Source organism: Arabidopsis lyrata (genome assembly GCF_000004255.2).
Source record: "Arabidopsis lyrata subsp. lyrata unplaced genomic scaffold ARALYscaffold_8, whole genome shotgun sequence".
Classification (NCBI taxonomy): domain Eukaryota; kingdom Viridiplantae; phylum Streptophyta; class Magnoliopsida; order Brassicales; family Brassicaceae; genus Arabidopsis; species Arabidopsis lyrata.
In genome coordinates, this window is record NW_003302548.1 from 9,934,922 (window position 1) to 9,947,096 (window position 12,175).

Consider the following 12,175-nt stretch of genomic DNA (forward strand, 5'->3'; position numbering starts at 1 on the left):
GAGAATGGGCTGCAGAAACGATTGGTGAGTTTACTGGGCTTGGTGAATCACCAGAAGAGCTTGACGTGGAGGACAGAGCCTCTGTAGAATTTTCCGGCGTCATCTCCGGCAACGAATCACAACGCGGGGGCGAGGTCGGAGGCGACGGTGGCTGTACGAGGGTGATACGTTGGACTTGGAGAGGTTGTGTTTCAGAAATAGGTGGAGGTGAGATATTTCGAGTGTTTGGCTGCAGAGAGGAGAAGGGAAAATTTGTTTCATCAAAACGAACATGACGAGAAATATATATTCGATGATTTTGTGGTTCTAGACATATGTAGGCACTTTGAGTGAGAGAGTAACCGAGAAAGACACAAGGAGAAGATTTTGGTTGGAGTTTATGTGAATTGTACGGTCTAAGCCAAGGGAAACAGAGGCATCCGAAGGTTTTAAGTTTTTGGTAGTTTGGATTTGTTTGAAAAAGCTTTTGGTATGGCGATTGGAAAGATAGAGTTGGTGTAGGCATGCGGTTTATTAGGTATACGGCTGCAGCTAGAGCATAAGACCAATAAGTGTTTGGGATAGAGGCATGTGAAAGAAGGGAGAGACCGGTCTCAACAATGTGTCGATGACGGCGTTCTGAAAGACCATTATGTTCGGGAGTGTGAGGTGGTGTAGTGAGATGGGTGATGCCGTTTGTGGCTAGAAAATCTCTTAGGGCTATGTATTCTCCACCATTGTCGGAGAAAAGAGTTATAATACGTGTTTGAAACTTGTTTTCGACAAGAGCTTTGAATCGAATGAAGGTTTCTTTGACTTGTGATTTGAATTTGAGTGGATAAAGCCAAGTGTAGCGAGTATGTTGATCAACGATTATGAGATAATACTTGTAATTATCGATTGAAATAATCGGAGATGTCCATACATCACTAAAGAGAATTTCGAGGGGACGAGAAGAAGAGATTGAGGTTTCAGAAAAAGATAATTTGTGACTTTTATTAATAGAGCAATCTCGACAAAGCGACTTTATTTGAGAATCAGAAAATGGTAAAGAAAACTGAGAGAGTATTGTTTTAAGAATGCGGAGAGATGGGTGGCCTAAACGTGAGTGCCACTCTTTTAAAGTTGGTTTTGATGTGGTGGTAAGATAGGATGTGGGAATGGAGGTAGGATTAGGCCACTCGTACAGCTCCGCTTTAGTTCGCCCTTGGAGTAACCGGGCCCCCGTTTTGAGATCCTTCACCTGAAATGAGGCCGGGAAAAATTCAACAGAGACTTTGTTAGCGTTACAAAGGCGGTATACAGAAATTAAATTTTTCTGAATCTCAGGAACATATAAAACATCACGTAGAGATAAAGATTGAGATGAGGAGGGCAGAGAAGTTGAACCGGTATGGGTGATTTTCAGACCTGAACCATCCCCAATGAGAACCTCTTCACCACCGTTGTATGGCTGGTGTAAAGCTAGGTTGTTTAGATCAGAGGTTATGTGGTGCGTGGTGCCAGAGTCAAGGATCCACGGGTTGTACGGGAATGGTGACGGTGCAGCAGTGGCAAAGTTGGCTCTGGGCTGCCACGACATCGGAGGCTGCGGAGGTGTTGGCAGCAATGGTGGGTTGGTTGGTGCCTGAGCTTGGAATGTTTGAAGCTGGTAGCAGCGTTTAGCGGAATGTCCTTGAATGCCACAAATTTGACACTTACCAAGATATGGCTTGAATGGACCACGAACTTCGGGTCCACGAGCAGAGGATTGTTGTGGCTTCCAAGGTTGAGTGTGTGATGGCTTGGAGGAGGAGCGACCACGATTGTTGGTAGCATAGTTGGCCGTGATAGGAAACGGTGTCGCGGGCTGAGCAGTTATGATCTTGGCTTCATGATTAAGAAGCTTCTCATGGAGTTCTGTCAGACTTGGCGGGACATCACGACCTTCCATTTGGTCAACCACCGATTTGTACTCCTCGGGTAGCCCTTGGAGAATGTAGTCAAGTTGGTCTTCATGGTCAATGAGTTTGCCCAGGAGAGCTAACTGATCAAAACGATTCGTTAGGCCCTGAACATACTCATCAATTGTGCGGGTACCCTTTGTCCACTGATTGAGTTGATGCTTGAGTTGTTTGATGTGGCCACGACTCGGCTTAGCATAGGTTGAGGCAAGCGTATTCCAGACGTCAGCGGCGGTGTTGGCACGAGAGACTGTGGACTGGACGCTGAGGGAGAGGGCGCCGATGAGAGCAGAGTAGACCAGGCGATTTTGTCTGGTCCAAGCTTCAAAAGCAGGATTTGGTGAAGTGACGGCATTGACCGTGATCTCCTTGTCTGGTATGGTGGCCAAGGCATCAAGATGCTTGGCGAGACCGTAACCATCGAGAATAGCGTGAACTTGGCGGCTCCACATGATGTAGTTGGAGGTCGTGAGCTTGGTAACATTAGCCATGTTAATGTTAACAATGGAAGTGGCGTTGAGGTTGAGGTTGATGACCTGTGATTGATCGGCAGCAATGGTGGCCATTGATGAAGAGAAGAGATAAACGGGGACGAGGAAAAGGAGGAGAGAAAAAGGAAAGATTTTTAGGTTTCTAGGATCGGTATTTCTCTGATACCATATAGAAAATAGAATGAATTGGGAATTTGATGATTCTATTGATTGAGATACAAGAGGTATATATACAAGAGAAGGATTCTAGAGAGTTCTAATTACAACATAAATACAATATATATACTTGTCATATTTAGAACAATGATTGATCCTTGACATATTCTTGATGACCTGTGATTGATACTTGATAGTAAATTGTGAGATACATGACGTTGCAATTAGTAGTAGGTGACTAGGTGAGGTAGGTGGAAGTTCAAAACCAAACCAACCCCTTTTTTTGGTCTTTAAATTTATTTTCTTAAGTTTTAATTACAAGATGATTCGTTTGGGATATAATTCAAGGCAAGTAATTCATAAACTCTGTGATTCATGCCAAATGTTTAATTAGAATAGTTAAAAGTTTTTCTCTCTTTCTTTTAACTGGAAGAATTCCAATCCCGAATTTTAGATTAATTCTTTAAAACCATAGAAAATCTGATTTTTTTTGCCACTAAAAACGTTGTGGTTAGTAATTGTGGCAATGCATTGTTCTATGAATAAAATGTTTTTTCCTAATGAACTTGGTGATCAAGATTTTGAAATTGGCTTAACCTAAATTGTTTTCACTTTTGAACAATTGACTAAGACATTCATGAGTACTACTAAAAAAGGTATAAACTTCAAGCAAAACAAAGACGCATAGAGAAATTGTTGGTCGTCCCAACTTATTCATCAAGCCAAAGTCAAAACATCCATGCAATAAAAAACCCAAATCATTACTACGCGTTTCTCTCAGACAGAGTAATAAAATACTGAAATAAAACTGACCAATATAAATTATTAAAGAAACACCGACTCAAAAGAAAACTCCATATGCAAACACCAACAACGTTACCCAAGAAGGCTACTTCACTCTCCACATGTTCCTTCATTCTCTACCTGTTTTAACACCAATACAGAGACTTAATTTAGGGATTTCAAGAAGAAAACAAGGTTTTAAGATATCAATATTTAACCTTCAGAAAAGATGCTTCTTCAATTATTATCCAATTCTCTTATGCGCGACCCCGACAGCCCGCGCAGGCTGGTTCAGGCATGGCAGTGCGCCATCTTCCCCAACCAGCGATGGTGAGAATTTGATTGATTGTTATTCCGAATCATCATCAACAAAATCTCCATCCTCGGAATCAAAGGCAGTCATGTCAAGCTGGTAACGAAGTATTCCTCCGATTCCTCCAAACCCTCTGCAAAACTGAGAACCTTCCTGTGATTTGTTCGTCACAAACTCTAGCGCACAACCAAAACGCCTGTACTCATTCGCCAGCCACTCCAGTAACGACAGCTTCTCCTCCACATCCAAAGCCAAGTCGCTGTCGATTACTTTGAAATTCTCCGTGTTGGCTTCCTGTTCCTTGTTCAGGTGCTTGATCACAGTTTCTCCAGTCGCATTGTTCTTCATCACATATCTGTTGATATCGAGATTTTCCCATACAATCAGCGTCTCAATAGCACCTGACTCCAAAGCATTCAATGTATCTTCCACACCAAACACATACTTCCCTGTGTCCTGGCTTATCTCCTCAAAGTACTTCCCAATCAGACGCTTCTCTTGGATGAACTTCACATTCGCCAGAATTTCAGCTGACAGCTCAATAGCCTGATTGAAACCATTTTCTCCTCCATACGATACATCCACGACATTCAGTATCTTCGCACCCAGCCGGGGATCAAACATATCTGACTGACTCAACTCAGTCTTGAAATCTGCTGAACCGGCAAGTATTAGCCCAGACACATTCGGCTGACTTGTTGCAGGATTGATGTAGTACTGCGTGGCGAGCTCAGCGGTCTTCCTCACATAATTGTGACGCTTCTCCATACGGAGACGGGCAAAACGAAGAGCAGACTGTCCTCCTCTTCCGTGTTTCTTCGGAAGATCAACAGAGAACTTGTGAAGCACCTCACGAGTATTACCACTCAGAGTTCCAAAGAGAGTCCCGTTTCCATCCATTACAATGAAACCAAACTTATCATCTGACTCCAGCAATTCATTCAAAGCTTCCGTATGAAACTTGTTGTCACAGAGGTAGAGAGAAGCATTGATGGGTCTGAAAGGCTCAAAGTCAATAGTAACCTTCTTCTCCTTACCTTCCTCATTAACAATTGTTCCGGTATAGAGCACAAGACCATTAGGAGGGACCCTGTTGTAAAGTTTCAGCCTTTGCTGAGCAGAAGTAATGGCACCCAAAACAGACTGGCGATTGACTCTGCTCTTGATGTTTGACGCGGTTCCATACTCATCACCCAACATCTTAGTAACACGAGAGACCTGATCACGTGGAGGCATGATGAGAGAGATCATGCTAGTTCCATTACCCCTAGCAGCTTCAAGGGATTTGATCAGCTTTTTAATCTTCCATATCTCAATGTTCTTGTCGTCATCGTTTTTGTCTCCCATCTTAACAATAGAACAAAAACCTGCACCAACAGTACATAAGCTAGTTAATACTGAAATCAGAGTAATTCAACTCAAGAGATATAACTCAAACTGGAGTAGGGAAATAAAATCCTAACTAACAATAACCAAAGAGGATACTATTGTAATACCAAATTACTCGGTGACAGAACAAAACTATTACCAAAGAGTTATACAATTTGTGTCATGTGACCCGTTCCAACCACTTTAAATGCAATTATATTTGATCATAAAATAAATATTTTGCAATTACCATGAAAAATCAGTAATAAAAGGCGCATTAAATCTAATAAACTTCATAGCATGCGTTCATCAGTAATAAATCTTAAGCGAAATTAAATTACACAATAAATTACATAGTAATTTCAAAGATGAAGACAAAAATAAGTATAGCTAATGGATCTGCCTTATAAAAACAAATCTCTTCAAATTCATCTTAAGGACTAATTAGTCTGATCATAGGAAAAAAATCATAATTGAACAGAAAAAAAAAACGATTCAAGATAATCACAACGATACGTGAACCAAAATTTCAGATAAAATTTATTTGAACACACGAAACCTAATTGATATGATATAAAAATCTAAAATTCCAGAAAACAAAAAACAACAACAACACAAATCAGATCACAGAATCAATCGATCAAATCGAATAATCAAATCAAACAATTACGAAACCATAAGAGATGGAAGATCAATAAGCACCTGAAGAAAGAAGGAACAACGCTCAAGCCTTGGACAACTTTTTCTATTCTTTATTGTATAAAAAACGCAATTGTGGCAGAGAAAGAACAATATATACCTAGTGTTTTTTTTCCTAGACCTAACAAAACCGACTCATTTCAATGGGCCTAAGCCCAATAATATTATTAGGCCTAAAGCCCTTTAACTTTACTTACCCCATTTTAACATGAACTCAAAGAGTTCTCTGGTCTTTCATTCTTTTGTTTTGTGGCATCTGAAGAGTTGAGAGGAAGAAGAAGAAGAACGATGGCATGGAGAGGAAGCATATCGAAGTCTATGAAAGAGCTTAGGATTCTTCTTTGTCAATCTTCTCCAGCTAGTGCTCCCACCAGGTTTTAGTTTTGATTTTTCTTTTTTTCGAATTGATCAAAGCAATCTCTGAGATCGGAGATTTTTTCAATGTTCCATTTCCGTTAAGTTTTGTGATTGTTAGGGTTTTTGTTACGTTATTTCAGAACGTTTGTTGAGAAGAATTACAAAGATTTGAAGTCTCTAAACCCTAAATTCCCAATCTTGATCCGTGAATGTAGTGGAATCCAGCCTCAGATGTGGGCAAGATATGGTAAATTGCTTAATCTCTTATCTCTGTGAAGGAAAAGCTTTACTCAAATTGTTTAACTTATAGAGAGTCAAAATTAATTGTGCTCTTTAAAAATTGATATGAATGTAGTTACAATTGCAAATGTGGCTTCTTCTTTTGTTTCTGCATTCATTTTTTGTATGGAAGAGTCTTTATAACATCTTGTCCATTACACTTATGAGTACACACTCACTTTTAGAGCCTTGTACATTGATGAAATTGTTCCTTGTTGTGCTTGATGTGAATGCTGATATTTCATGGTTTATGCGATTCGCCTACTGCGGTTGTTCTTTTTCATTCTCGCGTTTTTTTGTTTTGTTTTGAACTTTATGGTAGTTACATAGCAGTGTTAAATTTTGAACTGTTTGGTTTTTAGAGATTTGACAACATGAATGTGCACATTGGTAATAACAGATGTGGCTTTTCTTTTGTTTCTGCGTTCAGTATTGTTTTGTAGAAGAGTCTTTTAACATCTTGAGTTAACCATTACACTTGGCACACTCACACTCACTCTTCGACTCTTGGTTATTGATGAAAATGCATTGTGTAACCACTATGCATATTGGCTTGTTCTTTAAAGATGAGGATTGTTTTCCCTAGTTCCTTGTTGTGTCTGATGTGAATGCCGAAATTTTATGCGATTGGCTGCTGCTGCTGTTTTTTTGCTTTCTTGTATTCTCGTATTCTCAATTTTATGGTAATCACATATCAGTGTTAATTTGAGTTGTTTGTTTTTAAAATATTTGACATGAATGTGCCCATTGGTAATAACAGGTGTGGCTTCTTCTTTTGTTTCTGCATTCAGTTTTGGTCATTGATCATTAATGAAAAGGTTTTGTGTAACCACTATGTATATTGGCTTGTACTTTTATTGTAAAGTATAAAAATTGTAAATCATGTCTCCTCACCTGCTTATAGATATTTGTAGCCATGTTAGTGACATGTTTAGGAAATTGTTTAGCTTTTGAGATCAGAAAATCAACAATTATGTAATCCATGGGAGAAGAAGCGTCTGCTTTAGGACTCTGCTCCACATAACTGCTAGGATTAGATGAAAGGATGAAAACAAGATGATTCTTTCTCTTTTTGGTGACAAACTTGTTTTATGCAACAGTCATATGCGTTAAAATTATCATCCTCGAGTCTACTTGGAAACTAGTATTTATAAATGTTTCTGTTTTTGTACTCCGTTAATTCGTGCTTGGATTGCAAACCCTTGTGCAGATATGGGTGTGGAGAGGTGTGTAAACTTGGATGGTCTGACCGATCCACAGATTCTTAAGGCCCTTGAAAACCTTGTGAAATCCGGAGCTACAAAAGCCTAAGGTTGTTTGTTTGTTTGTTTTTTCTATATCATCCCGAATAAGATTAAACCGGAAACACCTCATTTGACATTTCCTGTCATTCTACTACATTGTAACTCCACGGCGTCATATCGCCTTGCGTTTGAGTTGGTTTTTTTTGTGTAATCCTTGAACTTGGAATAAATCGTATCATTCCTTATTAGTGAAAACCACAGAAAAGAGAAAATAAACGATAACAAGTGTAGTAGAGAAAGCTATTATTATGAGTAGTAGTCGTATTTGGATGTTTTGCCAGTTTTTGACGGGTTTAACTCAAATCCCGGTTTTAGATCTACTCGCACTCGGCTTGAGCAACGATTCCCGGTCCGGTCCATTTTCAAAAACACTGCTAAGAGCGAATCAAGTTCGCAACTGACGGCAACAATAAGGGTCCAATCACAACACATTCACGTGAGAATCTCAAGTGGCTTCTCAACGTTTCTCGTTAATAAAGTTCTACTTTCTTTTCTCTTTTTTTTTTTTTTGTTGAAACTTTCTTTTCTCTTTTGAGTTTTGATAAAGATTTAATAATAATAAATTTACAAACATAAAGTTAATACTCAATAAATTAATAAACACAATAAAATAATAAAGATATTATTTACATTGAATTGTCTCAATTCACAATTTTTAAAAAATTGAACAATTAAAACAAATATCTCTATAAATTAATTTAGAATTTATAAATATTAATTTTTTTTAACATCTGCAAAATTTATAAATATTAATTTATAGATTAATTAATATTAATATAAATTAATAAAATATTATGGTTCCAACTTTTTTAATTTATGGAAGTTTTATTATAAATAAATTTTCCAAATTTAGATTCCAAAACAAATCAGATTTTATCTTTTTCCACCGTTCTCGCTCCCACTCCATGATTTTTTTTCAATCTTACCTTCTTTCTCTTCTACTTTTTAGTTAGAAATCGAATTATAATTTTCTCTGCGAATCCAGTTTCAATTCAAAATCAAAATTCTCATTCATCATCGGTACGTTCTCTTCTTCTTTGCAAAACCATCGCAATGCATTCTCTAATAACATAACAGTAACTTTATATCTCACTCTTCTCCTTTACGGACGTGAATACTAGTATATACGCTACAGTGGATGAATTTGTGGGATGCAGACGAAACTGACGATGTACGAATTAATCAAAAGTTGTGATGATGATCAACAATGGCGTGAGAAGAAAGACATTGAGTCTGCTCTTCAGATTTCTCGTCCTTCTCTTCCTCCCGACAAAGAACGATTGGTTTCTCTTGATGTCTTTCGTGGTCTTACTGTCGCCGTAAGTTTTTGTTCTAATTTTCTAATACGTAATTAGCAATGTAATTAGAGTATAATAATTGTTGAGTGTTTAACAACAGTTGATGATACTTGTGGATGATGTTGGAGAGATTTTACCATCTATTAATCATTCACCTTGGGATGGTGTCACACTTGCGGATTTTGTCATGCCTTTTTTCTTATTTATTGTTGGTGTCTCTCTTGCCTTTGCTTATAAGGTAACTTCTGTTTTTTGCTCTTTGTTGGTCTTATTCTTCGATTCACACTAACATGTTTTTTTATAGAATTTGTCATGTAGGTTTGTTGCAACAAGAAAAGCTTTGATTCGGTCGTTGAAACTTCTCTTACTTGGTCTTTTTCTTCAAGGTTTGGTTCTAGATTATATTCTTTAACTCAATAGGACTTGATGATGGTTATACATAACTTTTGTTATATATTGTTTTGAACTTTTCAGGAGGATTTATTCATGGTCTTAACAACTTAACTTATGGAATAGATGTAGAAAAAATTAGATTCATGGGCATATTACAGGTATATATATCTAGTGGTTTCTCTAGAACTAGCATTGAAACTTTTGTGTTCCATTACCGTTTTTTCGTTTTGTTTTCAGAGAATAGCGATAGCATACTTAGTTGCTGCATTGTGCGAGATTTGGTTAAAGGGAAACCATAATGTTAGCTCAGAGTTATCTATGATCAAGAAATATAGATTTCACTGGTAAGTGTCTTAATCTTGAGTTTGTACACAGATGATGTTTATGCACTTGTTTATTTCATATTGGTATTTGACAGGGTGGTTGCATTTGTTATTACAACTATATATTTGTCCTTGCTATACGGTTTATATGTGTCCGACTGGGAGTATCAGATTTCAACAGAAGACCAAGGATCAACATTGACAACATTCTTGGTTAGATAATGTTTTCTTCCATCTACAGACCTTATTTACATATTCTGTAGCGCTCCTAATATCGATGGTGCTCGAAACTGTTTAGAATCTGAAGGTGAAATGCGGGGTACGAGGACACACTGGACCAGGTTGCAATGCAGTTGGAATGCTTGACCGTATGTTTCTAGGAATCCAGCATTTGTATAGGAAACCCGTTTATGCACGAACCAAGGTTCTAGATTTAACCCAAGTCTTGTTTTTCTCAATCATTGTTTTAAGTCCATTTCATTTGATTTCTTATATCTTCTCAGCAATGCAGTATAAGTTCTCCAAACAATGGGCCATTACCTCCAGATGCTCCTTCTTGGTGTCAAGCGCCTTTTGACCCCGAAGGCCTCTTAAGGTCTCTGCTTCTACTCTCCCAAAAATATTAAATAGCAAGTTATGCTTTACCATTGCTCACAAAGTAACTTGCAAGTTTGTTCAACTGTAGTTCGTTGATGGCTATCGTTACATGCCTAGTGGGTCTGCACTACGGCCATATTATCATCCACTTCAAGGTAAACATGTCTTTATTTTTCTTTGAAGAAGTTTAGCTGCTCAACTCTTAGCTATATGTCTCCTCTATGTAGCCTATTAGAGCTGTTGTGAGTTGGTTAGAGAAATGTTAGTAAGGGACGGGTTTATAACGAACCATCCATAGCATAAGACGTTAAGAGTCACTCGTTAGTCTTGTCTCCATGGTTTTGGTGAATTGGAATAAGAATAGCGGTTTTATAGCATTTGTTTCTTATCTTATAAAAAACTTACTATTGTTGCTCTGTAATTAACTTTTTACAGGATCACAAAAAGCGTTTGAATCAATGGATTTTGCGTTCTTTTTGTCTTCTAATGTTAGGTCTCGCTCTGAACCTCTTTGGTATTTTCTTCGACTCTTATAACTCTCATTTAAATAAATTTTTGTCCTAACTCATTGCAAGATCAAAATATCTTTTAAATTACATTTCATATCTTTAGGTAGAATCATAGTTTTGCATTGAAATAACATTCCTTATGTCATTTCTTTTCCGGTTGCTTGCAGGAATGCATCTAAATAAACCTCTATACACACTGAGTTACATGTGTGTCACCTCAGGCGCCTCTGGATTTTTGTTATCCGCGATATACCTAATGGTTTGCTTTGCTAGTATCTTGAAACTCATAACATACAGATGCTATGAGAGTAGGAAACATCACATTGACAATGTTAAAATGTTAATCTCTCTGATCACTATCTTCACAGGTTGACGTTTATGGATACAAACGAGCAAGCCTTGTGTTAGAGTGGATGGGAATACATGCCTTACCGATATACGTTCTCATTGCTTGCAATCTTGTTTTCCTAATCATTCATGGATTCTATTGGAAGAAACCCATTAACAATCTCGTAAGTTTTACTTCGTCTATTTTACCGTTTAACATTGTTGAAATTCAAAATGTTATTGGTTTTTGCAGCTTCATTTAATCGGAATCGGAAAGTAAAGAAGAGAAGAGAAGAGAAGGGAGGTGAACAAACATTAAGTTTCATCAACCCAAAACTTAAATATCTTTTTGTTAGAAAGAAACGAAAGTCATCTTCATCTTCACATCCCACATTCATTCACATGTGGAATCCAATTTATGCTACATTTGTAAATTGAATCTCATCATATTAAAATTCTTTTTTTTAATCTTTATAATTTTCTACATGATACATTCTTGTAACAACTACGAGTGAACGCATAATAATGTTAAGTGGTTATAGAAAACGTTGTGGATGATAAAATTGACAACGCAGTCAGTATAAGACCCTCTCAAAGACTCCAACTTAGTACTCTATTTTCTTTCTTCAACTCATTAATTTTTTTACTCTAAAGAGTTATTCAAAAAATATATATATATATATATATCTATTATTATTAAAAAAATTTATATATATATATATATATATATATATATCTATTATTAAATTTCTAACAAACCTCTCCGTTTTGCAAATTTACAAATTTTATCCACTATTTAAAAATAATTTAAGAATATTATTGCCTCATCTAAATTAAACATTTTTACATAAACAAAATTATATTCCCTATGTTCCTAATTAATCCAATTTTTTAGTTTATCACACATAAAGAAAACATATCCAATCTCGATTATAAATACATCATTTTTGTCATTAACAACTTTTCACAATTCTAAATGAATAGTATTCAATTTGTTTTTTTTTTTTTTAAACTACAATTCATCATCAATAACTAATAAACAATGTATAGAAAGCT

At 36.8% G+C, this 12,175-nt stretch overlaps 3 protein-coding genes across 8 annotated transcripts; 2 read left to right on the plus strand and 1 right to left on the minus strand.

The window, feature by feature from the left end:
• Positions 1–3,254: 3,254 nt before the first annotated feature.
• On the minus strand, positions 3,255–5,829 carry LOC9301646 (eukaryotic peptide chain release factor subunit 1-1). Its single transcript, XM_021034297.1, has 3 exons — positions 5,736–5,829; positions 3,571–5,032; positions 3,255–3,493 (listed from the first exon to the last, which is right to left on the minus strand). Exon 2 carries the CDS (start codon positions 5,010–5,012, stop codon positions 3,702–3,704), a length of 1,311 nt encoding a protein of 436 aa, XP_020889956.1. The 5' UTR covers positions 5,013–5,032; positions 5,736–5,829; the 3' UTR covers positions 3,255–3,493; positions 3,571–3,701.
• Positions 5,830–5,945: 116 nt separating this feature from the next.
• LOC9301647 (NADH dehydrogenase [ubiquinone] 1 alpha subcomplex subunit 2) lies at positions 5,946–7,867 on the plus strand. The gene is made up of 3 exons (XM_002863783.2): positions 5,946–6,106; positions 6,230–6,336; positions 7,579–7,867. The coding sequence occupies exons 1-3, from the start codon at positions 6,021–6,023 to the stop codon at positions 7,677–7,679; spliced, it is 294 nt and encodes a 97-aa protein (XP_002863829.1). The 5' UTR covers positions 5,946–6,020; the 3' UTR covers positions 7,680–7,867.
• Positions 7,868–8,553: 686 nt separating this feature from the next.
• Positions 8,554–11,660, plus strand: LOC9299906 (heparan-alpha-glucosaminide N-acetyltransferase). Of its 6 annotated transcripts, none has more exons than XM_021023289.1 (14): positions 8,554–8,692; positions 8,794–8,991; positions 9,071–9,208; positions 9,275–9,356; positions 9,445–9,521; positions 9,601–9,707; positions 9,782–9,899; positions 9,985–10,110; positions 10,190–10,281; positions 10,372–10,438; positions 10,719–10,776; positions 10,960–11,051; positions 11,161–11,304; positions 11,373–11,660. In XM_021023289.1, the coding sequence occupies exons 2-14, from the start codon at positions 8,824–8,826 to the stop codon at positions 11,397–11,399; spliced, it is 1,296 nt and encodes a 431-aa protein (XP_020878948.1). In that variant the 5' UTR covers positions 8,554–8,692; positions 8,794–8,823; the 3' UTR covers positions 11,400–11,660. The 6 variants fall into 6 exon arrangements, with proteins under 6 accessions (XP_020878948.1, XP_020878951.1, XP_020878954.1 ...); XM_021023276.1 differs by having other exon boundaries at positions 8,555–8,692; positions 10,719–10,797; XM_021023282.1 differs by having other exon boundaries at positions 8,555–8,692; positions 9,994–10,110; positions 10,719–10,797.
• The last annotated feature ends 515 nt before the right edge of the window (positions 11,661–12,175 follow it).